We start from the raw sequence: 22,750 nt of genomic DNA, 5'->3' as shown, positions 1-22,750 counted from the left end.
CAGACTCAGTTCATCCTGAGTTGTTTCAGATGGCAAAAATCGTGCCCAGTATTTGACATCCCAGCTCAGCTTCAACTGGAAAATGCCACTAACCTTGAATTATTAGAGAAGCATAATCAAGTTAGTAAGGGGTTGGCTGCACCAGAGTTTGTTATAAGAAATGGTCTTCTTTTTTACACTCGTAGGATATTCATCGCCTCTGATTCTTCTCTACGATTCAACATTCTTTATGAATTTCATAGTACACCTCAAGCTGGACATCTTGGTGTGTTATGAACCATTAAAAAAAGTCTCTGCCAGTTTTTTTTGGTTCAAATTAAAAACTGATGTTAAAGAATTTGTCAAAAATTATTTGATTTGTCAACAAACAAAATATTCTACGGCTCCTCCATCAGGGTTATTACAACCTTTGCCTGTACCGAATTTAATTTGGGAAGATGTGACGATGGATTTCATTACGGGGTTGCCGAATTCGAATGGTTTTACTACTATACTGGTGGTAATCGACAGATTGTCCAAATATGCTCATTTGGGAGCCGTACCATCTAATTTTAATGCAGTCAAGGTCGCCAAACTATTTACGGAAATGGTGATTAAACTGCATGGTCTACCCAAATCCATCGTTCTTCTGCGTATCATCCACAAACTAATGGCCAATCCGAGGTATTAAATCGGTGTATTGAACAATATTTATGAGCTTTTTCACAAGAGAATCCGAAGCATTGGCAGGTGTATTTGTTGTGGGTAGAATATTCTTACAACACTTCTTTTCACAGTGCTATTCAAATGACACCTTTTGAAGCAGTTATATGGGCTTCCTCCCCCAGCAATACCAACTTACATTGCTGGTACTTCTTCTATTGAAGCAGTTGACACTGAGTTACGGCAACAGGATGTTCTTTTATCTCTTCTTAAAACTAATTTGAGTCAGGCAAAAGCCCGAATGAAATGTATGGCAGATCATAAAAGAGTAGACAAACATTTTGACATCGGCGATTGGGTTTTGCTCAAACTTCAACCATACCGTCAACAATCGGTTGCTAATAGAACCTCTCAGAAATTATTTCAAGAAATTTTATGGTCCTTATGAGATTTTAGCTGAAGTTGGGAAAGTTGCTTATAGATTAAAGCTACCTGATGATAGCCGAATCCATCCTGTTTTTCACATTTCACAACTCAAGCCTTTTTATGGACCTACTCCACCATCCATTTGTTCCTTGCCTGCGCAGAATTTTAACAATCAGCCTATCATTTCCCCATTAGCGATTCTAGACAGCAGGGTGGTGTTCCAACATGCTAAACCAGTACAACAAGTTCTAGTTCAGTGGACAGGGCTCTTACCTGAAGACACTTCCTGGGAAAATGTGTCTACATTACAATCAGATTATCCATATTTGCACCTTGAGGACAAGGTAAATTTTCATGGGGGGGGGGAGGGCAATGATAGCAATCAGACAGAAGCAGAGCCAGAAGTCAGTCAGAATGCTAAGGACGAGGAAGAAGACTCAGACTCAGAAGTTTATGTCGAATCAGGGGACAAACGCAGAGGAATCAGATTGAAACAAAGACCTCGTTGGCTGCAGGATTACATCAGTCCTTAATTGTAATAAGCAAGTATTAGTTAGTTAGGATCAACTGAAAAGGAATATTAGTTAGTTAGGATCAAGAAGTAGTTGTAACCATCAGGTAACAAAAGTCTTTAAATAGAGCAGAACTACACTGTACGAGGCATGATGTTGAATAAAAAAGTTCTTTCTTCCTCTTTCTTTCTCTCAGTTTCATACTCTGTTTTCTTTTTCCATCTGTTTTCTCTTCACCTTGTTCTTCTGACGAGCAATCCCTATCAAGGACTGTATCAGATTTTCATTAGATTTGCCCAGTGTTATTCCTTCCTTATTTGAGGGTTTTCCACGTAAATCATTGGTGATCTCATATGTGATCTCTCTCTTGGTTAAATCCTAGCACTTGGTGATTGCATCCTTTGATAAACTTTGGTAGCTGGACCATTAATTCACGCGTAGACTTGCTCCAGAAATTTCATTGGTTTTTCTCGACAAAAGTCGTACGAGCAAGAGCTTTGGTTGTTTGGGATCGTAATTGCCTTGTGTGGATTGAAATACGGGTTCTACGGGAACCATGATCAAGTTTAATGGGTCAAATTGGATGATTTGGAAACAAAAAATGGAGGATATTCTTTATTGTAAGGATTTTTATAAACTTGTCAAAGATAATGAGGACAAGCCATTTGACATGTCCGACAGATGTTGGAATAACTTAAATAGAAAGGCTATGGACATATTAGGCAATGGTTAGATGGGAGGGTATTCCACCATGTGTCTAATAAATCACCTGCTCTCTTCAGAAGAAGCTAGAGTCTCTTTATTAGAGAAAGCCGACAACAAAGCTTTTCTAATTAAAAGACTTCTGAACCTGAAGTTTAAAGGTGATTCCGTTGCAAAGCATTTGAATGAGGTTCAAAGTATAGTGAAGCAATTGTTGTCAATAAAATGGTGCTAGATGATGAGTTGCAAATGTGTGTGCTCAAAGCTAAGTAACAACACTTATAACCTTAAGTGAAGAATATTTTTGAATTTTTTTTAAAAATTTCTATGTTTCAGCTACAAGATAGCCTAGGAGGCTTTTTCGGAGCATCTTATTTCCCATGAAGGAACACCATTTTCAAAACCTAGAATATCAATTTTTGTTAAATTTTTCTTCTCTAGTTCATGTTTCACTACAAGAAAAACTAGTTATGGCTGTGGTAATATTCCTGTGGCAATATTACCAGCCTATAAGAGAATAATTGCGACAGTTAAATTTACCGTCGCTATATGTTTCTATTTAGCGACAATTTATTTTTAACCATCGCTAAGTAAATTTTAACGGGGACAATTATTGAGCAACCGTCACGGAAGATACAAAAAATACATTTAATATTACTAATATTTATTGGCGCCGGTTTATTGTTACCGCCAATACATAACCTTTTTACAGAGATGGTTATTGAATAACCGTCATGCTTTCTTTTCCCACCATAACTATTTAGCGACGAATTTCTTGACGGAATAGTAACCATCGTGATAAATAATATAGCTAAGGTTAAGACGTAAGCAGCCATGGAAATGTGCCGGCGCCAAAGCGGTTAAAGCGGTTATTTTTTGTACTACTAGTTTTCTTCTTTGTGTGGAGGGCTTCAAAATATCTGAGGTTTGTTTCCTTCTAGACCTGAAAGTTTGTTGTTGATTTTTTATTATCTTAATTAAGATTTATAGTTATTTGGGGGACTGAGATCTTCCATTGAATGCATTATTTTGAACTTGCTATTTGGTAAATAGTGTTCTTTCACAGCTAACAATGTTATGACCTTTTTGTATATAATTCATGTTTAGAGGGTTGTCATTTCTTGCAGTATTTGCCTTACAAGCAATAGTTTTACTTGCTTTATTTAGAGATATGTTATTTCTTGAGTATGCCCTAATTTTAGAGAACTCTTCAAATTTATGCACAATAAATCAAGGTTTAAAATTTCGGTTTCGGTACCGGTTTCGAAACAAATATTTTATTCATTATTAAATTTCGGTCGAAATTTCTGTGAAATATTAAATTAATTAAAAAAAAAAAACAGATTTTTAGGTCAAATTTCGGAAAAACCGAAATTTTGGCCGAAATAAATTACCATTTCGGTGTCGGTCTCCACCATTTCGGTCGAAATTTAAAACCATGCAATAAATTAGGTGCTAAGTTATTAAATTGATATCCACATAAAAAAACCTAAATTATTGATTCCTAATAATGATGAACTTTTTCTAATGTATTTTTTAACTGAAAAAAAAAAAAATTTGAAACTTTTTGCAAAACAATTTATTTAATCCTGAGATTAGTCATGAATTTGTGGTTGTAATATAGTTATCAACCCCTTGCATCAATAGTCCTTGAGGTATAATTTCTACAGGGAGTGGAAAAGGGTAGATATCCACACTCCATTGTTTCAATCATGACACCCTTCAATTTACTATGGGGAGTGATTTAGGCACGACCATGTTTTGACAATGGGACAAACTTGCCCTGTTTTACATGTTTTAACTAGCCGTCAAAAGCAATTACAATTCCCAGAAGACTCTGCCACCGATGAAAGAAGTGTAAAACAAGGTGAGTAGCCTTTCTTCAACACTATTGGTCATTTATAATTGGGAAATGATATCAGATCTCACAAGCCCTTTAAATACTAAACGACGAGAAGCTTCCGCGGAAATATTGAAACATTGTAGTGCTGAAATCATTTCCCTTATCATTTTTTGCTACATTTAACAGCCAATTAAAAAAGTGTATTATAGAAGAGAAAAGTGTTTCTAAGCACGTGGGTAGGGAGCTCCCTAAGCACAAGTGGCTTAAAAAGCCACCGATTGGTCGCTTTTTTGGACCCTGCAGAGGTGAACCCACCATACAAACCAATCAGTGGCTTTTTAAGCCACTTGTGCTTAGGGCTTAGGGAGCTCCCTAAGCACGTGCTTAGAAACACTTTTCTCATGCAGAAAGAGAGTCAATATTAGCATGGGAATACATATATCATTTCCGAGGACATTTGTTCATTAGGGTCATGTTTGGCTGCCATTAAAATATTTTCCGAGGAATATAAGCTTATCAGGTTACGGGAGAGGGACAAGGATGATGAGAGGGGAGAGAACATAGGGGGCAGGATTGAGGGACAAGGATGATGAGAGGGGAGAGAACATAGGGGGCAGGATTAAGAAGAGGGTGAGAAGCAACCTAAAAATAAGGAAAATAACAACGGAAAAGTTTTATTTTTATTTTTTTTCCCTTCTTTTTCAGTGACTTGGCTCTTTCCTTAATTTTCAGCCACTTGGCACCCTCTCCTCACTCGTGCCCCCTCAATTTCTCTCCCTACGCCTCTCACACCACATGGTGATCAAACATTCAATGAAAAAAAAAAATATAAGGTTGCCAAGCATGACCTAACTATGTGTAATTCCTTAAACATGCAGCTCTTGCATGTTTGCCACTCACTCTCCACCTCTAAGACCTGAGGCCACGTAAGTCCAATTGAACATTCATAAGCATTTGATCAGAGAATATTTTCTTTAGGCCCTCTTTGGATTGCAAGAAATTTTATGAAAAAATTTGGAACAGAAAAACATTTCGAATGTATCAGCTCATTATGCATGATTGAGAGCCTCCGTGCAGCGGATTCTTCAAATTAAACTTTGATGGTTCAAGCTTGGAAAATCCCGGGCCAGCAGGAATAGGCGGTCTTTCAAGAAATAAGAGTGGACCCACAATTTGGGCATTCTCTCGCCTTACAGGGATCACAGACACTAATGAAATAGAGAGTTGAGAGGTATATCAAGGAATAGGGATGGTATACTAAGATTTTCTGGACGTTATAGGGGTTGAAGGGAAACACAACCCATCCTTTAGATTTTCAAGATAGATTTGACGAGACATTGGATAAAGTGGAGGAAATTGTCGGCTAATAGTGACAGACTAGCTTGGGAGGGCACCTCTAGAGTGGAGTTGAAAGTCTTTGATTTCCTACCTCCTTGATGAAGTTTAGTATAGTAGTGCTATTGTTTTTTATTGTTGCTTGTTTTGTTTTAATCTTCTCGAGTGACAGACTAGCTTGGGAGGGCACCTCTAGAGTGGAGTTGAAAGTCTTTGATTTCCTACCTTGATGAGGTTTAGTATATTGACCTTCAATGTATAATGAGAATCTCTAAATAAGCCCATAACCAAATCATTTCCCTCTAAATCATGGAAACGAAAAAAGACACCGAGAAAAGAATTTCTGCTAAAAAAATTCCCTGAAATCCTTAGGCCCGGTTTGGATTGCAAGAAAAACATTTTTAATGGAATTTCTTTTGGGGAAAATCTTTTCTTTCTACAATTTGGAAGGAAATGAAAGGAATCTGGTTACAAGGTCGAGCCTTCCCATGCTAAGGTCCATCCATGATATAAAAATCTCTCGGTGGTGCCACAACTGTTTTCAACCTTGTAGATCCCAAATGTACTGCCCATTGAATAGGCACGAAGAACTCATGACATTGGATTTAAGAATTTGGGTTGGCTAAATTTTAAAAAATAAGGTGTTACCTTGTGGCTGTCAAAATGTAAGGGGGCTACTTCATGAAATTGTTTGGGTATTATTTAGGGATTTTATTTGAGTGATTCTTGATTATATCAAGGTGCAACGCCTAGATCATGCTGTGATGCCACAACCCAATGGTGCGATGCCTTAGATCGTGGTGTTATGCCAAAATCCAATGGTGTGAGATGCCTTAAGGTAATCTAGAGTGATTTCAGGTAATTTATTTCTTGTTTTCTTTGTTTATTTTCTTTTCCTTCCCTTTTTTCACATCCTTCTCTCCACCAACACCTTTACCTAGCCACCCAATCATTTAAGAAACAATATTTGTCAATCTCTTCCCTGAGAATCAATCTTTAACCCTTCTTTATCAAATCTATAGCCTTCTATATTTTTAAACATTTTCAAGAAACTCGTCAGGAATTCAAGAACCCCCTTCTCTCCTCCCCAATATTCGGCCTGCACCACCGAGTCATCTCAAAGAAAGTTACGCTGCAATTGCTCTATCATATCAACCATACTCATAAGGCACTTGCATATGACATAAAATACAGAGGCAAATTGGTGAGCGCTACTTGATACGAGTGATTCTACCTTGCAAAGACAGAGTGCTCTTTTCCCCTCAATTTTTTTTACAACTGGATCCCAGACAGCTTTATGGGAGGTTCTACCAATAATTGGGAGGCCCAAGTACTGGGTTGGTCCTCACTACAAGCAATGATAGTGGCAAAACCCTGCCCTTTTTCCTCACTCAAGTGAATCCCCATGATCAAGGACTTCTTGAAGTAGACAGTAGTCACTTCATAGTAGCAAATGACATCTTTGAGGTTCTTTATCTTCTCTTCATCTGCACTACTAAACAATAGAGTATCATCTGCGAACTGAAGAAGAGAAATCTTGACAATATCATCCTGAGATTGCAGGTGAGCTCTAAAAGAGGTCATGCGAAGATCCATTGACTAGAATAGAAAACTATGGTGAAGAGATACAATTTATAATCAGGGTCACCCCTTGGCACCGAAACCATCCACTCCAGAATGAAGTCCAAACAGCCCCTCTCAATTCTATCATGTCTTCTCCATATCCAAGCATAGGACCCCTTTCCTCTTTGGGAATAATGATCCACTAACTCACTGGAAATAAGATATCCATCTATGATCCGCCTACATTGAATGAAAGCACTTTGTTTATCACATATGATCACGTCCATAGCCTTCTTTACTCTATTCGCAAGCACTTTGTTTATTACATATGATCACGTCCAAACTGATGTGTTTAAAATCCAACACTCTTTCTGCATCGTCTCTCTTTCAAATAAGGGCTATGAATGTACCATTTGTACTATCGTCCAGAGGCGGGCTACAATGGAACTTGTCGAACAAGGCCATCAGATCAAATTCAGCTGAGTCTCAATATTCCAGGAAAAAAAAAGGACAAACAAAAACCATATAGTCCCGAAGCACTATCTCCGCTCATGGAGAACAAACTTCTACTAATTTCTTCCTCACTGAACCTTTCTTCAAGCTAGCGGCTGCTCTCTGGGTCTTCTATGCTGAAAGCAAGACCCTCTAGTTGGAAAAGGATTGAATCATCGGATGAGTACAAGGATCGATAAAAGTACACAATTCCTTCAATAATTGTCTTCTAATCCTCGCTTATTTCTTCACTTGTCAGAAAGAATGGAACTTGTTACCCTTTCTCGCACTAGCAATGCCATGGAAGTATGTAGTGTTTTTTCCCCCTACTAAATCCACCTCACTATAGATCATTGTCTCCACATTAAGTCTTCCTGAAACTTCTTTTAGAGCCTCAATCTAGATCTCCTCTTGCTAAGAGGAAGCACCATGGTCTATGTTATTTTCAAGCTCCTTAATCCTTACTCAGCAAATCAACTTTTTTAAAATCTATTCGTCTCCTCTTCACAACACCACCTTCTGGGTTCAGCCTCAACGTATTGCAATTTCTGCCCCTATTCTGCCATATGCTGGGCCGAAAGTTTTAGCTTCAGACCATCACTTAGCCAGCTTCTCTGTCATATTAGGTTCCTAGAACCAAGCAAGCAAGCTCAAACCTAAAAGGAATAGGACCTCAAATGCTAATCTTCAGATCTAGAAGAGTCAGACATTGATCAAAGATAGGATTAAGTTTACCAACCAAAAAAAAAGATAGGATTAGGCAAAACAATCTGGCACAAGTTTGGGAATCGATCCAACCAAGACTAGCAAACCAGGAATCAATCAAGCCTACTACGACTTAACTTCTTGACAACATAAAATTTGCCCTTGACAGAGGCTGACAATCAGAGCACACCTGTTAGCATACTCAGAAAAGGCTAGCATGCTAGAGGAGATTCCGGTGCAACCCAAGCTTACAGGAATTGCCCCACGAAAGTGGGAAGCGAGCTTCTGAGAATCGTGTTTAGAAAGCGGTAAATGTGATGCTTCCCAAAAACTGGGGAAGCACGCTTCTCAATTTTGGGAAGCGTATTTTCTATATTTTTTTAATTTTTTTTCTGAATTTGTTTCTGTTTTTTCCTTTTTTTATTCATTTCATCCTATCTTGTTTTTTTCAATTTTAAGTTTGTATTAAATCATAGCTATTTATTTCGCATATTCTCTATTTTCTTTAATTTTTTATTTTTTAAATATTGATTAAATTGCTCTTAATTGATTGATTAAAATAAGAGTGGAAGAAACGAATCAGAAAAACAAGAAAAATAAGAAGTTGATTTCAGTTGTGACGGTAATTAATTAAATTAAAATACTAAATTAATATTTTAACACTTCAATACTTTAATGTTCATTTTAGTGTGTAGGTGTTTTTATGAAAAATAACATTTATAGATTATATGTTCATAAGCTATTCTCCATAATTCATATATGAGATAAGTTAGTTACTTTATTTAAATTATTAATTGTACATTTCAATAAAAAACATATCCATTTATCACACTTCATTTTCATGCATATGTATCGTTATATTCAATTAAAACGAAAAGCGACGTCAGTTTCTTCATTTAAGTGATTAATTATTTAATTATTTAAGTGATTAATAAGTTAATTGCCCATTTTAGAGTTGAGAAAATTTTGCACTAACTTTTATTATGATATTTTGTTTAATGGTTAACGTTTGTTAGAACTTTGATTTGTTTACAGTGGTTATATTTGATTGGCTATTTTACTTGAAAACTTGAATTTACATGTGTTTAAATCTTACAAATATTGGAAAATAGATTATTAAATTTTATTTCTAATTGTTTCTCCAAAAAAATTTATTTTTATTTGTCACTAAATTTTTACAATTATTTTATTTTTACATTTTCGATAATTTTTCACTATTTTTTTGCTTCTTGTTCATTTCCCTGGCGCTTCCCTTCACGCTTTCCCGTCGCTTCCCTGACCAATCATGATTCCCACTTTCTCCGTTTCGAAGAGCCCTCACTTCTCGCTGGGGTGCAACTCGGGTCGATTTTTTGGAATTCAGATTGAGCTTTTACCAAAAAGCCGGGTCAGGTTTGGGTTGATTCAAATATCTTTTTTAGAAAAAGCTCAACCCAACCCAACCCAAGTTGACCCCAACTTCCCGCTTCCGCTTCCCGATGCAATGTAATCAGTTTTTTATGAATATGGTAACATTAAAATCCCCCTAATGCACCACAGCATAGGCCATCTACCTCTGATAGCATCTAGCTCATCCCAAAAGATATTATGATCCCCAGTAGTGAACGGGCAGTACACACTAGAAAACACCCACAATGATCCTTCATTTTTAGCTTGAATCGCACCAACACAGTGAAAGAACAGACAGCCTCTCTTGTAGTTGTAACTTCTACCTAGGCTCCATCCCAGGCAACAAGAATGCCACCAGCAGCATCACTAGAATCCAAACTAGAGAAGCAGAGCCTTGAATTGCACACCAAATCTCTAACAGGGAATAGCTGCAACCAGCTATTGTAGTTTCCTGGAGACTAGAAGATCAGAGTGCCATTAATTCTCAACTTTTCCTTAACTTGGGCAATCGTTTATGCGGATCCCAAGCCCCTCACATTCCAACGAAGGGTTTTCATTGGAATTCCTCTTGTTGAGAACCAAGTCCCCCAAACAATTGTTGCCTCCTGATCGGGCCCTACAGCTTCTGTTTCTTCAAAAAGCGAACTTGCAGTTTACATTTGATTGGAGTTTAACCAACCCCCTAAGCGTTCCCCTGGATCTTATCATTTCATGCCGAATCTAGCTGATCTTTCACATTCTTGTTTTTAAGCTCAGCTTTGTAAAAAAACATTATGGCCTCCTCTTCAGGGAGACGAAAGACAACCCTAAAATGCTGCTCATCACCATAATGTGGTTATCCACCAGATCCGAGATGGATTTTTCTCTTCCATCCCACTAAAATCCAAGAGGGCGACCTCCATTTAAATCCAAATTGAGCGGCCTAACCAATCCGTTCACTATCAGTGCGATAGCCAGCTCATCTAGCCCAAGACTGTCGCTGCCAACTCATTGGTAGTCTCACAACTAATGAATCAGGTTAAATAACTAGACCTAACACCAGGGAAGCCAAAGTTGTGTCCCTTGCTTGAATCATAACAAGAGTCACCGAAGCCCCCTCGTTCACATTGTCTGTCAGCACCAGTTGCAGTGTCTCACCTGCATGCGACAAAAGAAATCTACAGTAATTTACTCAAATCACTAGAGTTAGCACTATTCAAACCTGAGTCAGAGGAGAAATTTCTGCGACACTAGATGACAATGATGCTTTTTGATGATACCAATGCTGGCGCCACATTACGGGCTAAAACAGGTGTCCATCTAGTGTCTTCCGCTTCAAGCAACCTACATGTCTCATACTCGGGGGAGGGGTGCCTGGTTCTCCAACTCGTGTGAGAGCTGGGTCGCCAGTTGTCAATTTGAAAATTCAAAACTAAGGGAGCTTTTAGAAAACAAGGCCCACCTCTAGCTTGTTGATCGTGAATTCTAATTGGCCAGCTGTAGACCCTATTCAGATAATGCCTCTCGACACATGTAGGTTTCATCATCAGCAAGGAAACCCCCACAGCTGCAGGCGATGCTCCGTCAATGACAGCGACCTAACCTCTACTGCCTTTAATGGCTTTTTCAAAGGTAATTAGAACCCCAGCAAAACTATATCCCAATCCAAGCCATCAGGATCGAAAGAGAAACACCTAGGCTTGCAGGTACAAACCTCAGGCTCGAACACATCTGTTGTCTGATCATGACACATCACCATCTATCGTCGACTGCGAGCAACCAGAGGCCCTGCTCCCAGAACTCCACCTCCCTACCTGCAACCAGTACTTCCAGTCGCTCAAACACCAACTGGAAACTCCCCGGGTAGCACGTCCCAATGGCGGACAGGAAGGTCCGGAACCACCACATCACCAGCAGAGACAATCGCTGCAGGAGGACTACGGTGAAAGCACCCTAACGGGTTGCCCTCCTCAACTGAGCATCGGCTGGACGAACAGCCTTCGATGCGGACTCCAGAAAGGGCCTCAGCTCTAGCCTCGATCCAGACTGTGATTCCGTCAAAAGCTCCAGATCGATAATTACTTTATCGGGACAAAATTGTGTCATCCACACACATAGACAAGTGGCAACTTTACCATGTCCCATATGGGACGAATGCAAGGTTTTAAATTTCGGTTTCGGTCACCACGTTTCGGTTTTGGGCTTAAATTTCGGCCGAAATCATGTAAAAATATGATTATGATTTCGTTTTTTTCTTTTTAATTTCGGCTGAAAAGTCTAAAATTTCGGTGATTTCAGTGGAAATTTTGGCTATTTCGGTGAATATTTCATAAATTTCGGAGGGAATTATAACATTTTGGTGGACTTTTCTTAAATTTCGATGGATCTATTTACAATTTTGGTGGAAATTTTGTAAAAAAAGCTAAAAACGAAATTCCAACTGAAATTTCGGTGAAATTAATTTCGCCGCAGAAATCTTGTAAAGAAACTACTACATGTAAATTTCATTTTGGTCGCAGCCGAAACCGAAATATTTCAGTCGAAACGAAATATTTCGGCTGAAATTTAAAACCATCGACGAATGATCAGATGACATTGCCCTCCCAAGATGACCTCTGATTATTTCGAAGGTCTCGCCAGACCAGGCGTCCGATGGAAGCCCAAGAACCTCCCACCACCTAAGGTGCATCTTAATGCCATAGACGCTATTCCAACTAACAAGATTAATCAACGAGCAGCCCAATACCTTTAGCAAAACACCAAAAGGCCTCGAAAGAGAATTTTCCCCCTTTTCAGAACACCAGCAAGAACAGCCCAACCTCTCTTCTCGACCTCTACATCAGCCGAACTCCAGTATTTTACGCACTTCCAACATGCTATCCTCCTAAAATTAATGAATCTGGATCTATTTCAAATCCTGTGACTACGGTTATGCTTTTGCCTTCCACAACCTTCTGAAAACTCTGCAAACCACAATTATGAACCAAAGCCAAGTCACCCTCCTGTTCGGACCCCCAAGGTCAGTTCCCTGAACCACATGACTTCGACAAATCTGCCACCTCTTGGCCTGGAACCACCACTGTCGCGCTTTCTTCCTCCTCGAGTCCTATCCCTAGAGGGACAACAGTTCTTCATGCTGGTTCTATTTCTCGCCCGGAAATGGCTAGAAATGTGACCAAACAATATATCGATGCCACCTTCAAAAACCTTAAAAAAGCCTCCCTACCTTTATAATCCTCTGCTTCAGAGAAACTTGAATCAACGCAATAATATGTTTTTATTAGAAAATCTGCACCTCGAGAGTTGATGGGATGAATTCGTTGCAACCAATTGCTTATTATATGAAATCAGTTGCAATTCAATGGCCAGGAAAAGAGGGGGGATGGGATCAATTCTCCTTAGAAGTTAACTGTGATGAGAAGTTGAGCTTATCCACAGTATACAAGCAGGAAACTATAGTTTTTAATTATTGACTTTCTCCACGAAAGTAACTAAATCTTTTTGTAAGTGACAGAAGGGAAACTTTCTTCTTTGGGAGGTGACTTTTGAGCTTGTAAATCCAAACAACAAAATGCATTGCATTCGAACCCTCCAGATATTTACACAAATCTCAGGTTGGGTAAACAAGGAATGGACTAGCCCTTTGACTTCTGAAAACGCTAAGGATAATGATATAACAGTGTTATAAAAATCACTCTAATCATGAGCCCACACCATTTTGTGTGCAAGAGTTGGGGATTTATGTCTGAAAAAGCACAATCCTTCCTAATCATTTAATGGATATATCTAGTTTTACCCCATTTTCAGCTCTAATCTAATTTCAACAAATCACAAGGTTCAAGTAAATAGCATGATAAAGTTTTGGACAACAAACATATTATTAATCTAGGCACGCATGTAGGTAGGATATTTTGCTAATCAGTTTGGGAGAGAAAATGATTATAATAGTAAACTACACAGTGTATTCAATCAGAAAAAAAGTCTACTCCATTTTCTAACAGTATTCAAGTAGTCCTTGCAAGCAGGAGAGAAGCAGCTGTGAATGACCACATGTTTGTGAGGGTTGAGATAACCTAATTGACCAAAGTTCTTCCCTACTTCTACATTTACCACAAAAGCACACAGCAAACATATTCCCCAGCTGCGAGATACAAAACGACGGCGTTAAGGCAGAAAAAACACAATTTTAGATAGTAATAAATAAATAAATGAAGGCTATGGTTGAATTATCTTGCCTCGGTTATCTGCTACGACTGAGAGACAATTCAACAGACCTCGAACGTGATCCAGATGGTGATCTCGAGCCACGAACAGGCGATCTCCAACTGCTGCGTTCCTCAGCATCGAATGTATCCCTTCTGCAATCACACCATAGGTAAATATGGTACATGTATCCAAAGAAATGGGAACTCGGGTCGTCATGTCAATTTTTAGGTTTCCATCCTACCCTCAAAAGGATGAATAGAAAAAATCTAAATTTACAGTGGGGATGGATCTATCTTAAACACGAAATGTCGCCTGAGTTGACTGGCCGAGCGAGCTAGGCACATTAAAAACAAAATATGGACACACAATGTAGCATCTCATCCTTCAAAACCTTTTCTCAATATCAGACACAAGACAATAACAAGCAGAAATATGCATAGACGGACTTGCTACTACCCAGCCACAAGGAAAATAACAAGCAGAAATATGCGAAAGCATGAACATATAGAATTAAATTGCCATAAGCATGCAAACAAGGTTTAAGAAAAAAAATCTAATTTTCTATAATATCAGAGATGATAAGGATGAAAGATCAAAGAGCTAATGAAATGGATATAAAAACAGAAAATGACTAATAGTTCCGGCAGAAGAGAAATTATCTTCCTTCAAATGCATCTTCACTGTTAGACACAAATCAGTCCCTTTGCTTTTCTAGTTTATGATGATTCCACATGCATACAAGCACTTGTAAAATACCAAACCCTGAGGCAAATAACAAATGGGAGTAGGCAAAAGCAATGATCACATGATATCAATCACCACAGGAAAGCACACATTCTTCAAGGAATATGTATTTTCGGGAAGAAAGAGGAATTGCTAAAATTGAAAGATCAAGGTGCTCGTGAAATGGATATTTAACTTACTCGCGATACCCGTTGCCAGCTTCATTCCGGTTTGGGTCACTGTAACCTGCTGGAGAGTATGATCTTCTGCGATTATGACCATCATCTCGTTCTTGTGAACGTTCCCTTGAGGATCTCTGATGGTCTGCTTCCTTTCTCCCAGGGGAAACAGAGTAGTCAGCTCGCCGTCTTGGAGCAGGAGAGTAGGATCTGATAAATCATCAAGTTAAGGCACCTCTTTTCACTGGTTCTCCCTATTAATTTTTTTGAACTATATAAATAACTTAATAACAGGAGTTTAGGCGCCTTGACAGCTTACCTCGACCTCGACCGGTGCCGAATTCTAGAACTTGAAGGGTAACGAGGAGAGCGTGAACGAGATACTGAACGAGAGCGAGAGCGTCCTAAATATAGCAAAAATTAGAATGTTGCAAAGCAAAGTCCGTACAAATCATTTCATTCACATACACAGATAAAGCAGATCACAAAATTAGTAAGCCAGGTTCACTCTAGTAGATGATCCAAACAGTAATGATCAAGTAGGTTTGGATCATCCTATGGTGTGGGCTGTACAGTCTGTTTTTAAAAATACGGGGTGAATTCATCCTAGAAGGGGGTGAATTTATCACAGCCCATTATGAAAACATGGTATAAAGAATGGTATAAAGAACACTTCATATTTATAATATGTCAAATGACTTTATAAAAGAGAATTTATATGGTGCCCAGCCGTGCATTCACATGCAGCCCAACAAAAACAGTGCCCCCAGCATTGTTTGGGTGATCTAAACAGTTCATTTGTTGGGCCCTGGAGTAAATAGGCTGTGCCTTGAAAATCTTCTCCATAAGCTGCTCCTGCCCCTCCGATCTGCTGAGGTCTAATTTCTCTAATAAAAAAAATGCCACGTACATTTCTATCTTATCGAATACATTTGCAGCGAAGAGTGGTTAACATTCACTTTTAGAATAATATAAAATATGAGACTTAAAAACTTTGAGAGTTACTTTTGGGAAGTGAAGGGAAGAATAAAGATGATCTTTCCCCACTAAAATTTAAAATTTAAGACAAATACTACGGTTAAAACACCCTGTTATCATTTGAAATCCCTCTCTGTTATATATATGATCATATTAAGCAAATGAGAACCGTTGTCAATCTCCTCAATATAACTAACTTATCATTATTTAAGGCAAATGGCTTGCTATCATCTTTGGAAGAAAACCATGGAAAGACATTTTTACAAGCATTCACAGTTGCAATCCATCCTTTATGTGGATATAAAACTTTATATATATAGAGAGAGAGAGAGAGAAAACCATGTGTGTAGGAACCGTTCTCTCATATGAGAAAACGGTTCCTACACATATGTGTAGATAGTTCTCTACACACTAGCTTAAAATACAATGGGGGCCCACATTGTTTGGGTGATCCAAGCCATCCATTTTAATGGCCCTCACATAGATAGGGTGTCTACAAAAAATCAGATCCATAGGATCAACCCAACCCTACGATTTGTGGAGGTAAAATGGATGTCTTTAAACCTTCACAAATTAGTCCAGTTTTTGCCTCCACAGTTCGAATTGTGAGGATGATCCTATGGATCTGATTTTTTGTGGACACCCTATCTATGAGAGGGCCTTAAAAATGAATGGTTTGGATCACCCAAATAATGTGGCCCCCACTGTATTTTAAGCTAGTGTGTAGATAACTTATCTACACATGTGTGTAGGAACCGTTCTCTCATATATATATATATATATATATATATATATATATAGAGAGAGAGAGAGAGAGAGAGAGGCTGCACGTCCATTTTTACTAGTCCTAAAAAAGTTGAAAGAAAAAAGATCAATTTTTACATCTATTTTTAAGATGAAAACAGTTTTTTTTTTTTAAATGGATGCCAGGACGTTGATGAAATCAGATGTTCACACTAATATTTTTTTTTGAACGGAAATGTTAAAAAGATTGACCAAAATGCTCAAGTAAAAATCAAACAAAAGAAAAGAACATGTGACAACAGATGAAACCAGAATGCTACAAAGTAACAGTCAGAAAAAATGTAATCACTAAACAATTCAGTGAGAATTTACCATATTGAGAGGAACGTCGTCGTCCATAGTCTGAAGGACCTCTGTACAGAAATTATAATCATAAAAATGTAAAATTTGGAGGAATAAATATAAAAGGCATCCTTAAGTCAGTTCAAAGCATCAAGCATAATGAAATGAGGTGAGAAATACAAATAGTAAACACACCTAACTCTGGCTCTAGTACGCATCTCCTCGGGCCTTTTTCTGGTCTCCGCAGCAAGAACCACAGTTATCTCCCGCCCACCAAAAAGTTGCCCATTCATGTGATACTGGGCCTCTGAGGCATCATAAGGATCAACAAACTGCACAAATGCAAATCCTCGAGGTTCCCTGCATTGAACAAATTATCAAAGTCTTATATTGATAAGTACAATCGAAGAGCAATAGCACTGATTATGATTTTAAGTCAAGCAACGTGAGCCAGGCACAAACCACAGTGGCATACTAATCGCATCATTATCACTTAGTATGCCTCCCTAAACTCCTGATGTGACCTACATACCAGCTTTAAAGCACTTCCACAAATTGTGTGGTTAATGTAAAAGGAGTTAGCAGTCCAAGCATTAGTGGCTGACCTTTCTTCTAAAACCCTTATGTACGGCGACTTCAAAAAATGCATGAAACTTCAAATTCTTCACATGCTTGTAAATATATGAAGCACTTGAATTCAACGTTGCTCCAAACTTATCTTCTAATGCAATCCACTTCAATTGGTCAACTATCTTCTCCTCAATAAACTTCTATAGAGATAAATTACATAATTCCTCTTCATATTCTTCACTTGAACATGACTCTATACCATCGAAAGAACCAATAAATTAGGCAATGCTTAACAGTGGCCTTCGTCAAATGCGGGGCTTGTTGTAACTTCAAACCAACACACCCCCTGAGAACCAGTTCAAAGATCAACCCACTATAAAATCAAAACAATGGATGTGATAGCAAAAGCAGAATTCCTTTCCTAGAAATTTTTTTCCTATTTACCTATCTGATCAAAGAACCTGAGGAGAAAGCAGGAAACAGAAGGCGACAGTTTTACAAAAGGAAGATGCCATATTAACCTCCATGTTGGAAATAACATATATGTAGGGTTTGAACTATTGCTTAAATACTATCCAGACTTTCATTAGAAGTTATATAGCAATTATTACTTTCTTTAGAAGTTATATTGCAAATAATTGTACTTAGAAAGAAACAATTCCTTTCCAAGAAAAAACTTTTCCTATTTACCCATCTGATCAAAGTACCTGAGGAGAAAGCAGGAAACAGTTTTACAAAAGGAGGATGCCACATTAACCACCATGTTGGAAATAAGCATATATAAGGTTTGAACCATCGATGAAATACTATCTACACTTTCTTTAGAAGTTATATAGCAATTAAGACTTCGTCTAGAAGTTATATAGCAATTAATTGTACTTAGAAAGAGACCTGCAAATTGGTAAAGTGAAAATTGAATACTGGATAAGAAAAGTAGAATGAAATGGTACAGTATAAAGTTCAAACAAGCTGGAGCATCCATCAAATCCCTGTGACTAGAACAGTCGAGGAAAACTAACCCTGAATGGTAGTCTTTTGGTAGATACACATCTCTCACTGGTCCGAATCTTTCAAAGGGAACTCGAAGATCCTCTGGTCTGCATTTATGATGAAAGAAACAGTAAAAGTCATGGAGATGCTGAACACGATGCACGAAACTTAGAGCAAACTCCATACCCAAACAAGCATATTTTGCCCCAAAATGTATGCAAGAAGCCTAGCTATCACAACTTTCTACACACGGTTACCTGCAATTGAGGGGAATGTTCCGAACCAAAAGACTCCCGTTATTCGGCTCCCTGCGCCCACCGTATCCCCTTCTTGGGGGGCTTCTTCCTCTACCACCATATCCCCTCCTTGGAGGACTATAGTAGGGCGGACTGTACCTCCTCATGATAGGACTATAAGCATACAGACATTTAAGTTATGTGCGATTTTCAAATAAAATGGATTAGAGGAAAGAATAGCAAACAAAGAGCACAGCAATGAAAAACAATAGTCCAAACAGGAATAAAAGGCATGGAAGATAGGCATTGAAATCATATACATGCCATGTCTATTAGTTAGCGGGAGGCATGACGAAAAGAGCTTCGGTGCAAAAATCACAGGTTTTGATTAGTTCTGTTAAAATAACCAACCTCCCGATGTAGTGAGAAAGATTTCAAAAATGGACAACAGGGTTCTGTGCTCAATACGCTGACTTTGCAATAACCATATAACATCCATATTTAAGAACAGATTGGATAAGCTCATAAGGGGGTCCCAATTGTAAAACAATAGAAAGGTGCCTTATGTCTTGGGAAAGTAACTCCTTTCTCAATCAGTAGAGGGGGAGAGAGAAGGTTATTGGCAATTTCAAACAAGTTCCAAGAAGATAGTATCAAGATATAGAAAAGATAAAGCAGTTGGTATCTGGTTGGAAGTCGGGCAGTAAAGAGGAAGCCTGGAGAGAGAGAAATAGGATGGAGAGGACAATTTCATGGGATCTATCTGTGCCATTCTGACAGGATTCATATTTAGGTTTTGTTATTTCATTGAGGGGAATGATCCAGTGCATTCACTAAATTTCCTTTAAGAATATTTAAGTAATTCCCTTGGTTGTAATGCATTATGTGTTCTAATTGCTTACAATCAGTATATCACCATCTCAGGGTGTTACTGTGGTTTGAAATATTGAATGCTAGTCCTTCTAAATATAAGATCACTCTTAAAAGTATATAACAAGTTTTACAATATTTATTCTCTTCTTTGCTTTATTAAAAATGGACAAAATTTAAAAATAGACAGGAATATGAATATATCATGTGGACAGTGATGAAAATGATTGCTTTATTATAAATAGGCAAAATTTAAAAATAGACAGGAATAAGTATATATCATTTGGACAATGACGAACTTGATTTTCAAAATGAGTAAAAGTGTGACAGCTTGAGAGTTTGCAGAGAGTGGCACCTTTAAAGAAGTGAAAGGCTTGAAAATATGGTGCTAAGTTTCTATTAGTTCTATTCCCACTTACGCATCATGTTACAAAGGACCTCTTGCCAAGTGCTTCAAAACAAAGAAGAGAGAAGTAGGCTATAAGATTATTATAATTATGTGAGCCAATGGAATCCCCTTCAACTATAATTTTTTTAATGGCTCCTGTTCAACTACATTGAGATGAAATAATTTGCACAATTAATATGGTACCAGTTCACAAACCTCCAAATGAAAAGGCTAGAACACTTGTACGCAAGGTTTTAAATTTGGTTTGGTATAAAAAAAGAACACCCAGTGGCAAGCACAATCACACATGTCTGATAATTTAATACATCCCAAATTTGAAATTTCACATGTAATGTATATAGATATTTATTCATAGTACATGCACCACATTTCACTTGCAATTCACATTGAAGGCTAAGATAATTGAGATATAATTGAGCCTCTTGCTTAGTGAATTTCCTTGAACCAGTCACTTGAAAAATCCTACAACGTTTTATCAGCACTTCCGCAAGTCCACCCACGTCAGATATCAAGGCGTAGAAGTTTCATATTGAGGAATCAGTTCCCTGGTTTATTTTAGCATCAGGGTAAACTCATACAAATCCTGCAAAATTCTACTAATTCAACAAACCATCCATTGTTACAGGACTACCAAGAAAATTCTTGGAAAACAGACTCTTCCTTTGGGACTTGTGATGCAATCCACAGCATCAGAATTGACTGAAGGCATAAAATCTATCGAGAGTCGAAATATTTTAGCATACGGTAGACCAATACTTGCTATTGCCAATACCATTGCAACAAAGCAAATGCAAACATCTTTTCTAACAATGAATATGATTTACTAAATCATCTTTCTAGGGCAAGAAATGACATTAATTCTTCATGGACTGTTGAATACTTTCATGTGATGTATAATTTTATCTGTGAGGTCAACATTTGCCTGACCCTGTTTTTTTTGGTATGCAAGCCGGGATTGAACCTCAGACGTCAAGTTTGCAGAACAAAGCCTCAACCAATTGAGCAAGAGGCACAACCCTTGCTTAACCTTGCTTTTAACATCATAGGAAAGCAAAAGAAATAGCAAACCAGGTGTTGAAACTCCGAGAATCTCACTCTTCTCTAACACTTAACTGGTCCCACCTGATCATTTGTTGGTTCTGTCTAATTCTACATAATGCACCTAAGGCCCGGTTCGTTTGAGATTGTGACAACTGATTGTAAGCCCTAAAGTGATTATTGGACTCAAAATTATGTTTAATTTTGAGTCTAATAACTGGTTTAGTTCTCACAATCAGTTGGCAACTGGCACAAGAAAACTAACAGGGCCTAAGAAAAAGCATCTTTCAACACACTTAAGGTGATTGAGCCCTTTTTTCAAGCATTTCATTCAAAAATCAAAGAAGACGAGAATAATAAGAAAAAGAAACCGAATTTCTCGGTTCTTCCAATGAAAAGAGTGATGGAAAGTAATTGAAAAAGATTTTTCAGAAAGCAACAATAAATGCTTGAATAACATACAAACTAGGGCTTCAACTGAAAAAAAAAAAAAAAAAAAGGCTTCAAGAAACCTAAATAAATGCAGAGATGCAACCAAGAGGAAGAAATTAGAAACAAGAAACATGAAGAACAAAAGAAAAGGATAAACCCTAACCCTAAACCATAACAGAGAAACAAAGAAATAGCAAACCAGGTGTTGAAACTCCAAGAATCTCACTCTTCTCTAACACTTAACTGGTCCCACCTTAATCTCAACCACTTGATCAGTTGTTGGTTCTGTCTAATTCTACTTATTGCAACTAAGGCCCCGTTGGTTTGAGGTTGTGACAACCGATTGAAAACCTTAAAGTGATTATTGGACTCAAATTATGTTTAATTTTGAGTCCAACGATTGGTTCAGGACTCCCAATCGGTTGTCACAATCTCAAACGAAAAGGGCCAAGTTAAAAACATCTTTCAACACACTTAGGGGCAATCCAGGTTTTAGTTTGAAAGCGGTGTAAAATTCTGGATTTTACAATCCATTATCCTGGATTTTAAGTAAGAAATCCAGGTTTTAGAAATCTCTCCCCCATCTTGAGATTTCTAAAACTTGTAAACACGGGACGATCTCCTGCTCTCTCACTTGACGGAAAGAAGGGTGAGAAATCAGAAAACTACGGACGGTTCCCCCCCCCCCCCCACCCCCATCCAGGATTTTAGAGGGAGGTAATCCAAGATTCTACAATCTGCGAATCCAAACGACCCCTTAAGGTGATTGAAGTATTGAACCCTTTTTTCAAGCATTTCATTCTAAAATCAAAGAAGACGAGAATAATAAGAAAAAGAAACCGAAATTCTTGGTTTATCCAGTGGAGAGAGTGATGGAAAGTAATTGGAAAAGATTGTTCAGAAAAGCAACAATAAATGCTTCAATAACATACAAACTAGGGCTTTATCTGAAAAAAAAAGGGCTTCAAGAAACCTAAATAAATGCAGAGATGCAACCAAGAGGAAGAAATTAGACACATGAAGAAGAAAAGAAAAGGATAAACCCTAACCCTAAACCATTAATAGAAGGGAAAACAGATTAGGGTTTCTGAGGGAATTCGAGTTTGGTAACAGAAATAGAAAGAAAAGAACATAAAAGTAAAAAAGAGGAGAAAGATCAAACCTTGGGTGGAAGAGAACGAAAGGGTTCCGAACTTACCGTACAAGAGAAATAACGAAGAAGAGAATAAGATTGAGCGAGAATTTTTTTATTTTTTTTGCCTTCTCACTTTAAAACCCTACAGAGATGTGTTTTTCTATTTATAGATTGCACACCTCGAAGAAAACAAGTGCTTTTGGATTGCCGGAATGAGGGGCTGGAATCAGTATCTGATTCCAATTCTACCCAATTCTAACTTTTAGTTCAAAAACTAGAACATCAAATAGAACTGGCAAACAGGTAGGTG

The 22,750-nt window shown here is 37.9% G+C and overlaps 1 protein-coding gene across 3 annotated transcripts; it reads right to left on the bottom strand.

Annotated features, from left to right (window-relative positions):
• Positions 1-13,447: 13,447 nt before the first annotated feature.
• On the bottom strand, positions 13,448-22,658 carry SCL30 (SC35-like splicing factor 30). 3 transcript variants are annotated; one of them, XM_077382910.1, is made up of 10 exons: positions 22,468-22,501; positions 19,782-19,877; positions 18,578-18,730; positions 18,350-18,427; positions 16,956-17,120; positions 16,791-16,831; positions 15,016-15,100; positions 14,718-14,906; positions 13,824-13,946; positions 13,448-13,729 (listed from the first exon to the last, which is right to left on the bottom strand). In XM_077382910.1, the coding sequence occupies exons 3-9, from the start codon at positions 18,721-18,723 to the stop codon at positions 13,829-13,831; spliced, it is 822 nt and encodes a 273-aa protein (XP_077239025.1). In that variant the 5' UTR covers positions 18,724-18,730; positions 19,782-19,877; positions 22,468-22,501; the 3' UTR covers positions 13,448-13,729; positions 13,824-13,828. The 3 variants fall into 3 exon arrangements, with proteins under 3 accessions (XP_077239025.1, XP_077239022.1, XP_077239024.1); XM_077382907.1 differs by lacking the exons at positions 19,782-19,877; positions 22,468-22,501 and adding an exon at positions 22,504-22,658; XM_077382909.1 differs by lacking the exon at positions 19,782-19,877 and having other exon boundaries at positions 22,468-22,611.
• Positions 22,659-22,750: the final 92 nt, after the last annotated feature.

This window comes from Tasmannia lanceolata, unplaced genomic scaffold, assembly GCF_043159265.1.
Source record: "Tasmannia lanceolata isolate RefF3 unplaced genomic scaffold, GAP_Taslan_0.1 ptg000006l, whole genome shotgun sequence".
Classification (NCBI taxonomy): domain Eukaryota; kingdom Viridiplantae; phylum Streptophyta; class Magnoliopsida; order Canellales; family Winteraceae; genus Tasmannia; species Tasmannia lanceolata.
Note: the sequence above shows the minus strand (reverse complement) of the source record. Positions and strands in the feature narration are given on the sequence as shown.

What these genes read in the sequence shown, in the direction of transcription:
- SCL30 (XM_077382907.1), bottom strand. Translation starts at nt 18,723, where the DNA reads ATGAGGAGGTACAGTCCGCCCTACTATAGTCCTCCAAGGAGGGGATAT. An exon ending in AACATTCCCCTCAATTGCAG is followed by an intron (nt 18,428 to 18,577) that starts GTAACCGTGTGT and finishes TCATAAATGCAG; the next exon opens with ACCAGAGGATCTTCGAGTTC. An exon ending in CCAAAAGACTACCATTCAGG is followed by an intron (nt 17,121 to 18,349) that starts GTTAGTTTTCCT and finishes TGTTCAATGCAG; the next exon opens with GGAACCTCGAGGATTTGCAT.